Source organism: Urocitellus parryii, chromosome 1, assembly GCF_045843805.1.
Source record: "Urocitellus parryii isolate mUroPar1 chromosome 1, mUroPar1.hap1, whole genome shotgun sequence".
NCBI lineage: Eukaryota > Metazoa > Chordata > Mammalia > Rodentia > Sciuridae > Urocitellus > Urocitellus parryii.
In genome coordinates this window covers 22,143,906-22,161,022 of record NC_135531.1, presented here as the reverse complement: position 1 = coordinate 22,161,022, position 17,117 = coordinate 22,143,906, and the positions used below count along the sequence as shown (strand labels likewise).

Below are 17,117 nucleotides of genomic sequence, written 5' to 3'. Positions count from 1 at the left end.
TTTTGTGCATACTTTGAAGTATTTTTAAAAAACAGAAAAGTTAAAAGAGACTGAGCCTAACAACTTTCCCATTCTTCTTCCAAAGACATACAGAGGGCAAGTTTCTTATTGAGTCCTTCACTATAAATACAATTTTTCAGGCCTTGGGATAGAGAAAATCAAGTGACTATAAACATCCGGTATTAAAACCTTTGAGATGGTTCCTTGTCCTGTGCCTGTGGTCATTTTCTAGATTATTAACAATGAACATTGTGTAGAGGTCCACTAAGGACATTGGGCTCACTTTAGCAGAAATAGGCTCAGTTAGAAGCATTTGGTACAAAGGATGAGCCAGGGCTTGTTGGCTCACTTGGGTTCTCATGTGCAGCAGAGAAGGATCTGGGTGCTGAGAAGACACGGGTGGGTCAACCCACCATGGCTACTGCAAAGCCAGGGATGGAGAGATGTTAGATGTTAGAGTTAAATATTAGAAACTAGAAGCTGCATAAAATAAAACATCTCCCTGGGATCCAGTAGAGCATTTTCTTTAAACACACACATATGCACACTCACAATGTATCAAAAATAAGCTGGGAAATTTATTCTGACAAGGAACCTTTTGCTCTTATTTGAAAAACATTTCGGAATGTTGGGCCAGGGAGACTGTTCTGAAACAAATAAAAAGAATTTCAGTTTACTGGGTCATTTGGATTCCTTGGCTGAATGCTATCTTGTCACTGATGAAAATCAAAATGGGCCCCTATATTAAATATTACTTTGTCAGAAAATGCTTGCTTCAAGTGGAATGCTGTAGTTATCTTTTACCAAGTTCACATAAATTCAGGTTTGGTTTGCATGCAAAGGTAGAGCAGGGGGATAATACATTGTTTATTTTCTTCACTCCATGTTTGAATTGCTTTTGTTCAAAGCAAGGACACTACAGTGGGGTCATGTATCACCAGAATTCAACAATTCACATTTTGTAAAGGGGGTGGGGAGGGAACAAGAAAAACAAGAATAACATTTTAAAATAGCACGGGCAATCCTGTCTACTAGCTTTTCCATTAATGGAGCTCATGCCCAGGAATAACATTAAAATGGAGATGATTCTGCAGATATTTTCATGCAGGTTTATATATGTAAAATAAGGCATATTATATTTTATAAGTGATCTGATAGAGATTAATGAATAATGTAGACTGCCATTATCATTTAGGGACTTTAGAATCTAAGCCTTAAATGAAGTGAGATTCTACTATATTGTCCTACAGGAGGAAGATGTTTGAAGTTATTTTTTCTGGTAGGGGAACCAAATGGCTTGAAGCTATCTGTACACCCTCTGTGGCTGCCCTTATGACCATGCATAGGAGACCGTTGGCTGAGGTCCAGAGTTCAGTGCTGATCTTGAGACAAAGCAAAGCAAATAAGTAAGCACATTCACCTGATAGATGCAATTTGCCATGCAGCCTATTTAACTTGATGTAAAATGCACAGAATTCAAGCAGGGTCTCCTTTTACACAGTTAACATTTTCTAAGTGTTTGTTATCAGCAACACAAAAGAACTAGAAGCCAAGGGAATTTGAAAGAATTTACAAAACTTGTAGAAGGGAGAGATAAATACACAATTATAACATGGTAAGAGTGTAATTTAACACATGATCAGGTAAAACTAGGAACAACGGTATGACTTTAAATTTTACTTTGATAAGTTTTAAATAAATAAACTTTATTTACAAATGTTGGGGACTTTGAAAGTTCTGGCTGTTGTTTGCTTAAAGTAGTCTTGCTCTTTAATCATTCTTATTAGCTTAATATTCAAATAGGTTTGTATTTTATGTGATAGCTACCAGCTTCTGTCTATTTAGTAATAATCACCACTTCCTTCTTCCTAACAGAATCCCAATTTGATTCAGGGAAGCATATCTCCACACCCTTACAGGAAAAAAAAAATTACTTTCCATGTTCCAAGGCACAGGATATTTATATAACCTAATTTTGCCCAATGAAAATCAAGTAGAAGTCTGTGGAGGTTAGAAAACTATTGTTTTCCTCATTTGAAGAGACAGCATAGGCTCTTTCCCCCTCCTTCTTTCCTGATCCTCTTCCACCTTCCTCCTCTCTTGAAACAAACAGGATGAATGAAACCATGGCAACCATCATGATCCGGAAGGCAACATACTGATGAAGCAACCAAAGAAATATTAAATTGCTGGCTCTGACATCTAGTCACTGACCAAAAGCCAGTAGATATCTGCATTCAGACTTCTTGTTACATGAGAAAAATAAATACACGTGTTTAAGCCACGTTAGTGGACTCTTACTACTTACAACCAGGCCCCTTCCTAACCAACCCATTCCTTGAGCATGTGCCACATAATGATGGAGAAGGAGTTAAAAATGTGGGTGAGGTCTTAGAGAAGCCAGTCTAGTTTTTCTTTGTGGCCCTACCAGCCCTCTGAGTGGATCATTAATATGCACATAATGTTGATTGTCTTTCCTTCATATATGCCTTACCCTCCTACTCAGTCACACATACATTTTTCTCTGCATAGTCAGTCTCTTCTCTCAAAAAATTTATGGTATAATGAGGGTGATTACAAACATGCACAAAATGCTAAAATAGAACGTAGAAAATGACAAAAAAGAAAGAGATTATATGAAAATAGCCCTTTGGCTCTCTATTCACCTCACTGATTGTTTCTTTTGCTAAGATGAAGCTTTTTAGTTGAATCCATCCCATTTATTAATTCTTGATTTTAATTCTTGCACTATAGGAGTCTTATTAAGGAAGTAGGCACCTAATCTGGTATGATGAAGATTTGGGCCTACTTTTTTTTCTATCAGATGCAGGGTCTCTGGTTTAATTCCTAGGTCCTTAATCCACTTTGAGTTGAGTTTTGTGCATAGTGAGAGATAGGGGTTTCATTTCATTTTGTTGCATATGGATTTCCAGTTTTCCTAGCACCATTTGTTGAAGAGACTATCTTTTCTCCAATGTATGTTTTTGGTACCTTTGTCTAATATAAAATAACTGTAATTTATGGGTTAGTCTCTGTGTCCTCTAATCTGTACTATTGGTCTATCAGTCTATTTTGGTGCCAATATAATGCTGTTTTTGTTACTATTGCTCTGTAGTATAGTTTAAGGTCTGGTATAGTGATGCCATCTGCTTCACTCTTCTTGCTAAGGATTGTTTTAGCTATTCTGGGTCTCTTATTTTTCCAGATGAATTTCATGATTGCTTTTTCCATTTCTATGAGGAAAGTCATTGGGATTCTGTTTGGAATTGCATTAAATCTGTGTAGTGCTTTTGGTAGTAGGATCATTTTGATAATATTAATTCTGCCTATTCAAGAACAAAGGAGAACTTTCCATTTTCTAAGGACTTTTTAAATTTCTTTCTTTAGCGTTCTGTAGTTTCTATTGTAGAGGTCTTTCACCTCTTTTGTTAGGTTGATTCCCAAGTGTTATTATTTTTTTGAGGCTATTGTAAATGGAGTAGTTTTCCTCGTTTCCCTTTCAGAGGATTTGTCACTAATGTACAGAAATGCCTTTGATTTATGAGTGTTGATTTTGTATCCTGCTACTTTGCTGGATTCATTTACTAGTTCTAGAAGTTTTCTGGTGAATTTTTTTGGGTCTTCTAGGTATAGAATCATATAGTTGGCAAAGAGTGCTAATTTGGTCCTTCTTTTCCTATATGTGTCCCTTTAATTTCTTTCATCTGTCTAATTGCTCTGGCCAATGTTTCAAGAACTATGTTAAATAGAAGTAGTAAAAGAGGGCATCCCTGTCTTGTTCCAGTTTTTAGAGGGAATGCTTTCAATTTCTCTCCATTTACAATGACATTGGCCTGGGTCTTAGTATAGATAGTTTTTACAATGTTGAGTTATGTTCCTGTTTTTTACTGCTTGTACATCAAGTAGAGCACTAATCTCTAGGGTATATAAAGAACTCAAAAATCCAAACACCAAAATAAAATAAAATTAAATTAAATTAAAATAAATGGGCCAAGGCAATATGAAAAGCAGTATGGAGATTCCTTGGAAATCTGGGAATGGAACCACCATTTGACCCAGCTATCCCGCTCCTTGGCTATACCCAAAAGACTTAAAAACAGCATACTACAGGGGCATAGCCACATCAATGTTTATAGCAGCACAATTCACAATAGCTAAACGTAGAGCCACCACAGACAGTTAAAAAATTAACTGGGCTTCTCCAGAAATCTTCACCATGGCTGATTTTAGGACTGTCAGCAAAAGAGTCTCTGCAAAAGAGTTCAATGTAGATAAACTTCCTATATTTCTGTTACCCTGTTTTACTTGGCCACTGTCCGAGAAGATACCAGCACTCCAGATGCTGGACTCCCCCTTACTAGTTTTTCACAAACATATCCAGTATAGTATTTTGAAGAAGAGTGCAAACAAGGCCTTTGGCTTGAGCTGGGCTTCACAGAGATGTCTATATTTTTAAGATAAGTTACAATTGGGCTCCATGGTAACAGCTGGCAGGGGGAGGAAAGAAGGGGAAAAGACTCTCCCCTTCTTAGGTGTTGTCCTTGAAGGGTTAACTTGCCGAAAACAGTAAATGAAAAAGCTGCTTTTGTGTGAATTTTTGCAGACTGTGAACTTCTGAGTCCCTCCCCTTACATGCTGGGTATAAAACTCTAAAAGTACATGAACTTGAGGTTAGGGGGATTGATTGATTATAGTGAAAGCTGTGCCCTCTGAACCTGGCTGCAGCAAATTAAACTGTGGAGCTAACCTAGATGCCCTTCAGTGGATGAATGGATTGAAAAAATGTGGCATATATGCACAATGGAATTTTACTCAGAAATAAAAGAGAACAAAATCATGGCATTTGCAGGTAAATGGATGGCATTGGAGAAGATAATGCTTAGTGAAGTTAGCCAATCCCAAAAAACAAATGCTGAATGTTTTCTCTGATATAAGGAGGCTGACTCATAGTGGGATAGGGAGGGACAGCATGGGAGGAATAGACAACTCTAGATAGGTAGAGGGGTGGGAGGGGAAGGGAGGGGGCGGGGGATTAGTAGGATGGTGGAATGTGATGGACATCATTATCCAAAGTACATGTATGAAGTCAAGAATTGGTGCCAACATACTTTATATACAAGCAGAGAGTGAAAAATTGTGCTGTATGCGTGTAACAAGAATTGTAATGCATTCGGCTGTCATTTATTTTTTTTAAAAAAATCAATTAAAAGAATGGGTCATAGAACTGAACAGACACTTTTCAGAAGGTGATATACAATCAACCAAGAAATATATGGTAGTAAAGAGTGAGGGATGCCGTGAACAAAGTAGACCTGACCTAGGAACATGTAGATAAATTATTCAAAGAACAGAGAATGTGTGCAAGCCAGGAACAGAGGCATTGCTACAAACCAGCCCTGCCAGCCTCCCTCTTGATCTTGGCATTTCATCCTCCAGACTGTGATAAATAAATTTCTACCACAATGAAAAGTAAAGCTTGTGGGAGCTTTGAGCCCTCTCTAGAATGTTTTTCTTTATCTAGGAGGCCAATAGGGGACCACTGCAGGTGCAAAAAAAGAGTGTCCTGGCCATAGTTGGATTTTAGATATATGAAACCACATGCTGTCTGTTAGTTCTGTTAGTGGGAAGCAGTGAAAGACTGGTAAGTCAGTTTAAGGACAAGTACTAAATTTAGACAAAAATGTACTAAGAGCCTGAACTAAGATCATATCAAAATTACATGGATTTGCTTATAACACACCATACACTATTATCAACAGAAAATATCAAAATGAATATATTGTCTGGAGCTCATGAAAATACTGTCATGTGTAGACCTTGGAAGTTCCAAAAATAAAGAGGTCTCTATTCTAATATTGAGTGAGTAGGGAAAAAGAGCAAAGGCACTCTGGGGCCTTGGCTCAGGCCTGACAGCCATTAGAAGCTTCCACCTTAACTCGTAGTTTGCCAGATACCAAAAGTGCCTCATTTATTCACCCCCAGATAGTACAAGGTGCATCATTAGGGACAGGTGTTTTCATGTCACTCATCCTTATCACAGGGCTAGGGTTCTGGAGTTAAAGTGCCCTCACAGGTTGACATACACCTAAGGCCAACTAACTTTCCTAAACCCCAGCCCACCCTTGCAAGTGGCCAGGAAATCTACTCATTTGTTGAAGCCATGCCTCCCTTCTCCAGAAGAGCCCTAATAAAAGCTCTGCCTCTTATTCATACTCCCATGACTCAATTCCATTTCCATCATCAGTGTGTCAAAGTTTCCAGTGTCCAATATTGATATCAGGGGCAGCAAGGCAGAGGTCATTTAGACAGGGTTTACCATAGTATAAGCTAGGAAATGGTGGCCATATTGCCCAACATTTTTTACAGCAAGAAACCCTCAGCGCTCCAGGTTCTAAAGCCAAAAAAGTCTCCCATGACTTTTTTTGCAATTATTCAGCAAATAATGATAAAATAGAAAGGAACGGTGGGATTCAAATTAGGAGAATGAAATTTGAAACCCTGATCTGGAATCTTCTAGCTATCAACCACAGAAATACTATTTAATCAGTTAAATCTTTCTTCTCTATCCCCAGTCAGTAACATATGGGTATATTTAACCACTGACTCTCCAGGAAAAAAGGAAAAAAGCCATAGTTCATAGATTTTTCAATTCTGTATGTCCAATACTCTCATCAATTTCAGGCTGTCAATGTTTGTCAACCAGCTCACTCATTCCCTAAAAATTTACCAATTGATTCTCACGAGCCAGCATGAGCCAGTGCTAGCACACCAAAGCTCAGATTTCACATCTGAAGAATGAGAACCACGCTAACTCTACAAGTCAGGACAGAGATAAATTAAAATGCCTAATCCAAGGTCATTAGCCTATATGAAGGGTTTGATAACTATTTATTCAATATTTACTCAGCACCTTTTATGTAGCACATTTTCGCAGGAATTGAAGATTTGGCAAGAACAAAAAAAGGAAGGGTCTGCTCACTTGAACATGATGTTCTATACCGGGAGAGATACACAAAAACAATAAAAAATATAGATAGACGATGGTTGGATGGAAGGTAGAGTGATAAGCAGAGAGGTTATAGGTAAATGGATGAATTAATAAATGGAGAGCCTCCGTCAGTCTGGTAGAGATACAGCCTATGGAGAAAAGTCAAACAAGGATAAGGGGAGAGGGAGGAGTGGCTATACTATATTGATATGGTGGCCAAGAAAAACCTCACTGGTGAGCCACTTGATGGGGAGCATGAGTGGAATGAAGGCATGAGCCATGGGGTTATCTGGGGAAAGTTTCCCAGGCAGGAGGAGATTGCATGCCAAGCCCTGAGATAGGCAGGGGCAGGGAGGCTTGCTCCAGGGACCGTGAGAGGCCAGTGGAGTAGGGGCACCCGAGTGACAAAACAGGAGGAAAATTCTGTGGGATCAGAATTTAGACAAAGGAACAAAGTTACTGAGTGGCAGGAGCAGAGGTGAGGCAGGAAAAGAGTCTCAATCCTGGCCAGGTCTTAGGAGTCTTTACACCTCTGGAGACATGGAGGTCAGGGTCCAGGGAAGGACAGGGCTGGAGTTCTTCTCCCTCACCTTCCCTAAATCAGGAGGAACTGCTTACTCTGCGGGTGCAACCTCATTCCTTCATGTTTTGGCCACTCAAGTGTTTACACAAATGACAAAGATGAACCCAATGGCTTCCATGAGTTGGCACTACTCATAGCTCTGGAGATACAGGCCCTACCTGGCCATCAAGGGAGCCAGAAAGCATCGGAACAAAAAATAATTACATTGCCTGGGCTATGAGACAATCAAATAAGTGGGTTGGCAGATTTCTACTTCCCTAGATATAAAAGTGTTCCTGGGCCAGGATCCCGTGGTCACCTAAGGTGTAAAATGTCCCCTGTCCCTGTTCTGGCATAGCACTAATTTAGTAATAAGAGACATTGCTCCAAATGAATGGCCTAACAGCAACCAAAGGAGGCTGACAGCAGCCCCAATAATCCAGAGAGCCCCAACTGTCCCCCTGGCATGGACTTTTTTGAACCAGCAGGTTGAAAAAAATGTCCATTCTTTGTGTAACCAAAAAATCTCAAAGATGAGATTTGCTTGGTTTGTTTCTATTTTTTGTTTTTAAATGTGGTGCATAGCACACCTACCACAAAAATCATCTGGAATCCTTAGTAAATGAACTTCAAATTTCTAGGCTCCACCCAAGAAATATAAATCAGAATAAACGAAGAAGGATCCCAAGAATTTGCATTTTCAACAAACTTCTAAGTAAGGTTGATGCTACATTACTGATGTTTGAGATCCACTGCTTTGAAACAAAAGTAAAGTGCATAAGACTTCTTTTCATTTCAATTCTAAAGGTCTCCACAAAGAGTGCTAAAGAAAGCTCTTATGTCAACTTCCTCTTCAAAAACTCTACAGAAGCAATCAAAAGCTTTGTTTAGGCAAATGCACTGGGAGATAGAGTCCTCGTGATGGAACCACCCCATCAAGGGATCCATTCATTCAAATGATTCCACTGTGCAGAGACACTGGCTGGCTTCCACGGAAGTGCCTCCCTGTCTGGAGAGCTGAGGAGAGACTTTCTGGAATATACCCTACCTGTAAAGAGGGCATGGTAGTGGAGGCCCTTCTCCTTGTCCTGATGGGAGCAGACATCAAATAAGTACGCTTTGATGGGCCCATCAATGAAGTCAGCAGCAAAATCAAAGAGAACCACACCTATCATGGTGACGCTTATGGCCCAAACCAGCTTCCTCCTTGGATTAGCAATCAAAGCTAAAAGAGAAATAAACATCGTTCTCCTCAATCCTGCTTTAGAATGATCCATTTAAAAAAAAATTGTTTTTTGGTGCTGGGGATTTGAACCCAGGGCCTCATGCATGCCAGGTAAGCACTTTACCACTGAGCCACATCCCCAGCCCTGATCCATGTTTTTTTATTTTATCAAAACTTTCTGTCATCAATTCGTCTTCCTCTGCTTTGTTTTTCCAAATAGCTTCATTATCTTTTCAAACTCTGAAAATTATGCAAGTGAATGTCCCAAAAGACAGATCTATAGACAGAAAGTGAATGAGTGGTTGTCTAGGGCTGGTGTTTAAAAGGATTTGGGAAGTTGCTGTCAATGGGTCATGGGCCTCTTTTGGGAGTAGTGAAAATATTCAGAAGTTACAAAATGGAAAGGGCTGCACACCTTTTGAATATACCAAAAAGCATGGATTATGTGCTTTTAAATGAGTTTTCTGGGGTGTGAGTGAATTATATTTCTTTAAATAAAAAAAAATATACTTACTGTAAACAATTTCAACAAAATAGAAAAAAAAAAAACAGCAACAACTAGAAAATGCTTCAGATCCTAGCCCCAACCATGGTTATCCTCTGGGACGTCCCCGTTATGTGCTTCCACACATCCAGATCCAGGTGTGCAGCTGTACCCAAATGCACTGCTTCTGAAACTCTGGCATGCTTGACATCACTTGAACAAGCCCCAGTTCTCAAGACTCTGATTCAACTGACCTGGGGTTGGCCTGAGAACTTGCGTCTCCAACAGCCCCTAGAGATGTTGACGCTGCAAGTCATAGGGCCATACTTTTGAATAGCACCGATGAATAAGATCATAGGGTGCATACGTGTCCATCCTCCACCAGCGATTCTCATCTTTTCACTGCAGTTAATGAAGAGCAACCTCATAATTTTTAATAGCTGAATAATATTCATTCTATGCTTTTGCTGTCCTTCCTTCACTCAATCTGCTATGGAACATACACTGTTGTTTGCCTTGCTTACAGTTTTTTTTTAAGCTAAGGATAGTGTGTAATATAGGTACATATTTACAAAATTTCAGTAAAAATAAGTGAAAAATAAGCCTACCCTCCCCTTTCACCTCTAGTCCTTAGCAGTGACTATATTTACCAGATTTTTTTGTTATTTTTCCATACATATTGTATATTTATGAGTTGAATTTATGCCTTCTTTTAAGTATATATAAATGTTTCCTGATTATCCTGTTTCTTATTCACCCATCTGCTGTCCTGGGAGTTGATGGTCTAAAAATGTATGGCCTTTGTAATGTTTAATGATTCTTTTTTCAATGTCCTACCACCAAGAACTGATTAATTGGTAGCAGATTAATGACTAGAAAAAGCCTTTTAACATCAGATTTGTGGTTGTCCAGAATTTGCAATGCAAAAATGTTCCCTTGAGCTGACAGGCCAATGCCCTGTATCCATTAAAAGGCTCTTCATAAGGTAACAAACAAATTAACTCTTATTTGAACATACAGGCAATTCCTTGCCAGTGTTTACAGAGCCATTTGGGCACCGATCAATTTGACAAAGTATTCTACAAAGCATACTGAGCTCAAAAAATAAAATAAAACTCCTTTGACAAGTAAGTACAAATATTTAATTTGATAAAGTAGATAAAAATTCAGTCCTATTTTTAAATCTTCACAGCAATACAGGACAATACATGCTGAGATTCTGAAAGTAAAGGCTCCTCACGATTTTGGAACATTCAAAGGTAGAAGTTCATTGCAGCCTGGGAGAGACCATCAGTTTTAACCAGTTTATATTAAATGTCAAGAACTGCACATTCTTTTCCTATAGCATTGCACAACAGGACCTGGTGCCGTCCACTTACCTGATACTACCGCATCTCCATTTAGGTACAGCGCCATGCCCAGGAGCATCAACATGACCAAGGTGAGTATGTAGGGTCTCCGGCGGCCCCAACGGGACCGGCAGTGGTCACTTGCTGATCCCACCACAGGTTGCAGAAGGAATCCCAGGATGGGGCTGAGGAGCCACACCGTGCTGTACAGACTCTTGGGCAGGCCCACGCTGAGCAGGACCGGGGTCACATAAGCTGCCTCCACTGCATAGCAAAACTCTCGGCCGAACATGACCATACTGTGCATGATGAGTCTGCCTGTGGGTCTTTTTGGTAGCTTCGCAGATCCCAAGAGGCCATCCTCAGTTAGGGATTGATAGGTGTGCCTGCCAGCCTGCCCACTGTCGCTGCCCATTGCAAAGGGGTGAGATACCTTTCTGCGTGATCCCTGGGTTTGGGCTCCAAACTGTATTTGATATGGAGCCTGGCTGAGCAAGAGGCGGAGATGGCTAGGCTGGAGGAGGGGCTCAAATTCTTTCATGCCTCTAAGATCACAAGTTATGACGAGAGGGAAAGGGGGTGTTGGCCCTGAAAAGCATGACGGAGATTAGCTGCTGAGAGCCCTCTGGCTCCTTACAATGCTTGAATGTTTTCCTAACAAGATCTTCCTTTACACTGTTCTTTCTCAATTTCTCTCTCACACACATACCATATTTCTTATGATCACATCCACAGTTTTGAGATAATTAAGTCTTATTATACCGGGGTTAAATCAATATATAAATAAGTCAATCTTTTTAATAAACTTATTTTTATAGGTATAAATATTCTGTCCTTTCTTGACCAGAAGTTTTCTACACACACAGCTCAGAAGTTAAATAACTAGATTTAAGATAGCATGTGGGGTTCTCATCTTTCCTCGAAGTCATTACCTGCCTCATAGTGCCCTAATATGTCCTATTTGCACTTGATAAATTTTATAATTAGATAGTTCTGTGTTTGTTCTATAGCATTTTGTCAATTAGTTTTTTCTTTTTTAATTCTCCTTGAGGGAAAGAGAACAGGTCTATTCTATAATAGCTCCTTAAGGTATTCCCAGCATCTAGCATGATACTTGGCACCTGGTAGGTCCTCAATAAATATTTGCTAAAGCAATGATTGAACAAATAAAATATGTACACTGTATTTGGGAATGTCGGCCAACAGTCTTGTTTGTTACATTTATCCGTCCTGTGCCTTGTGTCGTATAGGACTACATTTTCCAGGTTCACCTGCTCTCTAGCTTCTGTGGAAATTTGGCTAATGGGAGGCCTCCGTGGGAGAAGGGAAGAAGTCACGGTATCCCTGCCATTTCCTTTCTCCATCCTCAGGTGGCTATATTAAATTCACTGTTTGAAAGGTTTGGACTGGGTCATACCTTCCTTGCAGGATCCTAAGTTCAAATGAAAAGTCTTGGCTGGAGAAACGTGATTGTATAGGAAGGGCCTTAAAAATGATTCAAGAGCAGCGCTTGGAGTCAGAATCTTCAAGTTTAAATTCTCGTCATGCTTCTTCCTACTCTCATGTCCCTCAACAAATCACTTAATCTGATGTTTCTCAAACTGTGTGCCAAGTCACCCAAGGATTACAGCGAACTCATAGGTGTACCTTGGGATATTTAAACATTTGAACCTAGTAAACGCAGTGCAACAACATCTGTTGGATGGCACATGAGCTACTAGTGAAGTATTTCATGCTTTTAACCCAGATTGCACTATAATCCTTTCAATGGTTTCATACCTTGTAAAGTAAGGTTTGCTACAGTCATTGTGATAAAAAGCAAGTACTATAGGAAAATCAGCATGGGACAGGAGGTGGACAAGCAGTGTCTGATCTAACTCCAAGGCACAGGAAGCACTGTAGTGTCCAGAAGGTGCCCATGTTCCATTAGTAGATAATTGTGGTGAACAATGAGGAAAAATTAAAATGTCACATTTTCTTTGTGAGTATTATTCAAATATCTAATAAGTAGTTAGGATACAAATGTTTAAGTTGCTTAGACCTAATTATTTGAATGGTTAGGTTTTTCTTTTCCAGGGGTACAACAAAAAAGTTACTGACACAATAAGGTGAGCATAAACTAAGGTGGAGTAGGACATTTTGAGCCTCTGTGTTCTCATCTGTAAAATGGGGAAACCTGCCCTACTTCTCCCTGTGATTGTGGAAGAGCAGTTGAGATGCTGCATACACTGGACCTCATCGACTGTCTACCCAACCTCCAGTCACCATTCCCTCCATCCTGATGGAGCTGGGAGTGGATCCCAGAGCCCACACAGCCCTCATGCCCATGAACTTTGGGAAGGGAGTCAAGGCAGCTGCAGGAGCTGTCTAGCTTTATCTAAGGGTGATCCTACTTTCTCTGTTAAAGACTGGTATAGAAATGGTTTGTGTCAAAGTTGGGATATGAAATGTCCCCCAAAGGCTCATGTACTGAAGGCTTGGTCCCCTGTGCGGCAGTGTTCACATCTGGGACTTTGGGGAAGTGACTGGATCATGAGGGCCTGACTTTATCAGTGGATTAATCCATTAATGTGTGTAAAGTTTGATGGTATTCTAGGAGGTGGTTGATCTCAAGAAAGTGGGGTCTAGTTAGAGTAGGTCACTGGGGTTGTGTCCATGAAAGGTATGTCTTGTCCCTGACCCCTTTCTCTCTCTGCTTCCTGGATGCCATGGTGGGCAGCTTTGCTCCTGCCATACCCTCTGCCATGATGTTCTGCTATACCACAGGCCCAGAATCAATGAAGCCAAGTGACCATGGACTGAAACCTCTCAAACTATGAGCCAAAATGAATCTTTCCTCCTTGAAGCTGATTTTCTCAGGTATTTTGTCACCATAACTAACACAGTTGGTATGTCAGCTTAAGGAGACACGAAACAAGTTTTGCTGAGGGCTCCTGAGAACTTTTCTTCTGAATATTGCTGTGTGTGGATATAAGATCCAGAACTTGCTACCAGCCTGAGGATAAAATTTACACATGGAGGATGGAAAGTTGGTACCCTGGAGAACTGTGGGAAAACAGGGCCCACATGACAACATTCAGATAAGACTAAAACTCTTGGTTGAGAGCCAGAATATTTCCTTCTTGTCTTGCATTATTTGCCATTGAAGGCATCTTAACTCCACATAGGTCCAAGTGCTTTACAGATTACAAGGCAATGTAATTACCACTGAAGCCTGGAATATGCTTAGAGGGAGGATATATGAACAGTGATCATGATACAATCAGGATGTATTTCATGGATTGGTTTTATTTATGATCTTACAATTTGTGGCATCTCCTCACTTCCTACAGGGTAGGATCAAAAGAGTATCAATAAATGTATATCAAACTGTTTGAGAAAATAATTTCACTTTCATCAGAATTTTCCTTCTTTAATTGCACACCTTTCTCTACTTCTTAAAGTTCCCTGTTTTCTCTTTTCCTGTGTCATTGCCATCATCTAAATCTATAGTTTATCTAAAGGAAACTAACAAACTAGGAACTGCCACATTTTCTGCACAGGGTCTTCCATCTTCAGAAGGGAAGTGTGGGTCACCAAGAAGAGCTACTAACCTTGCTTACATTTATTCTTTATTGCTTACATTTATAGCTTACATTTATTCTTTAAGTTCACAACCTACACAAAGCAATTTTTATCCTCAACTTCAAGGAGGAAAGATTTATTTTGGCTCACAGTTTCATTAAAATATTTTGTATAGTTGTCTAATCACAGGAATCAGTATTCTAAGCTAATCATCTCTTTACTTATAGCTTTTTGTCGACTTGCTTTTATCCTTTCCCTTACCAATCCATTCCACAGATATTTTTCTGAACACTCTTATAACAGTAACCCAAGTAAAAAGACTTAGTTCACATCCAATAGGGCAGGCTACTCAAGGTGCAGACTTTGAACCAGAAGCATACTCACCTAGAAGCTTGGTAGAAATGTCAATTCGTGGGTCTCACCCTAGACCCACTGCATTTGAATCTCTAGTGGGGCCAGGGATCTGTGTTTTAACAGAACCTGCAGGTGATCTTTTTGTATACCGGAGCCACTACTCTATGAGTTTATGGCCTACTGAAGAGTTTGGAAACTGTAGTAAAAGCAATTACTATCCTTAGAAATATGAGCAAGATGCAATGAGAACCTAGGAAGGGCACTAAAAATAGGTGCTAACAACCACTGAGCACCTAGAATGTGCCAGGCACTACACAGGTATTATGTTCAACACCATAGCAATAGGGTGGGATTTGTACACAACACCTGAGCGACTCCACAGTTTATAATCACTGTATAAAACTACTCTATGGGTAAGAGTGCAGGAGTTATACAAAACAAACAAATAAACAAATAAAACAAGCTGTGTTTGAGCCAAGTCTAACTTTGCTAGATCTGTCAACTGCAGCAAAAGCCAGGATTGCTGTTCTTGGAAAATGATGTAGTATGTGGGAAGGAATGAAAACCAGAGAGACCACAGGATATTTGGAAACTTCAGGTAGTCCAATACAAAGTGCTGGGGAACAGGAGGGGTAGGAATGGGCCTAGAGAGCTAGGTAAAAGTCTTTTTTTTTAAAGTTTGTTCTTTTTAGATATATATGACAGTAGAATGTATTGTGGCATATTATACATACATGGAGTGTAACTTATTCTAATTAGAATCTTATTCTTGCAGCTATACAGGATGTGACATTATCCTGGTCCTGTATTCAAATACAAAGATAGGAAAGTCATATCTGATTAATTCTACTATCTTTCCTATTCCCCTCCCTCTCTACTATCTTTCCTATTCCCCTTTGTCTATTCCAGTGAACTTCTAGTCTTCCTCTCTCCATCCTCCCTCCATCCTCCACATATCAGAGAGAATATTTGGCCTTTGGTTTGGGGGGCACTGGCTTATTTCACTTAGCATGATATTCTCCAGTTCCATCCTTTTACCAGCAAATGCCATAATTTCATTCTTCTTTGTGGCCGAGTAATATTCCATTGTGTATATATACCACATTTTCTTTATCCATTCATCTGTCGAAGGATACCAAGGTTGGTTCCAAAGCTTGGCTATTGTGAATTGAGCTGTTATAAACATTGATGTGGCTGTGTCACTGTAGTATGCTGATTTTAAATCCTTTGGGTATAGTCTTATTGTAAAGGGTTGATATGCTTTGTAAATGAGTTTCTATTTTATTCTGTAGGGAAAAAGAGCACCACTGACGAATTTTACAAGACTGAAAAGACCTGTTTGGTGTCAAAAGGATTAGCAGTAGGGGAGCATGGTCAAAAAGCAGTGGTTCTAGAAATCAGAAGGTATCAATAATAGTTCAGGGTCTAGAAGGAGAACAGTCACGGGAGTTGGCAGAGGGGGTGGCTGGAAGCTGTTGAAGTGGAACTGACAGCACTTTGCTATTGAGATGTATTTGTTTAATAAATACTTACTAATTTTCCACTGTGGGCATGGCCACTATTCTTGAAACTGGATGTTTAGGAATTAATTAAATGTCCGTAATCCCTTATAAAGTTTCCATTCCTGTGTATGATGGCAGAGGGAAGGGATGGGGTTAAATGCCATGGCAGTAGTGATATGCAGTGTGAAGAAAAAACAGGGCAAAGGAACAAACAGCATGTGATGAGGTGGCTGCACCATAGACAAGGATCAGAAAAGCAGTCTCCTAGGGTGACATTAGCACAGAGTCCTAAAGAAAGTGAGAGGTGTCCATCAATCCAAACTCAGAAACTGCAAACGCAAAGGGGCTTTCACTTGAGACCTGAGAAATCAGTTAGAGAATCCACAGATCCCGACAGCTCTGACTGCTCCGAAGAAGGTCAGATTGTACATGGCCTGTGAAGTGGAGGACAGATGAACTTCACACATTCCATCAAAAAGAAGATGGTACAAAGAAGCTGTCCTAGGACTAAGCTGTCCCTTACTAAGCTGCTCGAGATTGATAACAAGGACTAACTCAAGGTTTCAAGTGCCTTTGTCATTTGTGACATTTGCAGCTGCAACCTCAAATGAAAAACGTGAATGACCTTGGAGACCTTGGCCCAGCTCTTCGGTTCACATTCCCATGTCATTTTCTCATGTCCAGTACAAGAGGTCTCTTTCCCAGACAGCAACCTGATACAGGTATGTAGGCCCTGGACACCCCAATGGCTTCCTGATTCCACTGCAACCTGCTCTTTAAGGGTTGTTTTTATCATGATTTTCTTCTAGATTTCATGGGCCTAAGCCCAGGGACTTCCAGGGCCAGAGGGAGACACAATGGGTAAGAAAACAGGAGGTAGTGGGGGAGGAGGAGGAAGAGGCTGGCAGATGTCAAGTGGATGACAGGAAAAGGGTCACAGTGTGGTGATGAGAAGAGCCAGCTACAGAGGACCCAGCACCAGCAGAGCAGTCGGAAGGCTGAGTTATCTGAAGGGAAGCCCAAGAACATTTGCTAACATCCCAATTTAAAGACCCTGATTGAATGACCTTCTGGTCAAATGAAAAGGGT

General features: G+C 40.2%; 1 protein-coding gene across 1 annotated transcript in view; it reads right to left on the bottom strand.

Moving 5' to 3' along the window:
* Positions 1 to 11,023, bottom strand: part of Slc45a2 (solute carrier family 45 member 2) — a 40,686-nt gene extending 29,663 nt beyond the window's left edge. Inside the window, exons 1-2 of the mRNA XM_026390156.2 lie at positions 10,639 to 11,023; positions 8,599 to 8,775 (exon numbers count right to left, since the gene is read on the bottom strand). Of these exons, the coding sequence (XP_026245941.2) occupies positions 8,599 to 8,775; positions 10,639 to 11,023 (562 nt within the window). The remainder of the gene's footprint in view (positions 1 to 8,598; positions 8,776 to 10,638) is intronic.
* Between the last annotated feature and the right edge of the window lie 6,094 nt (positions 11,024 to 17,117).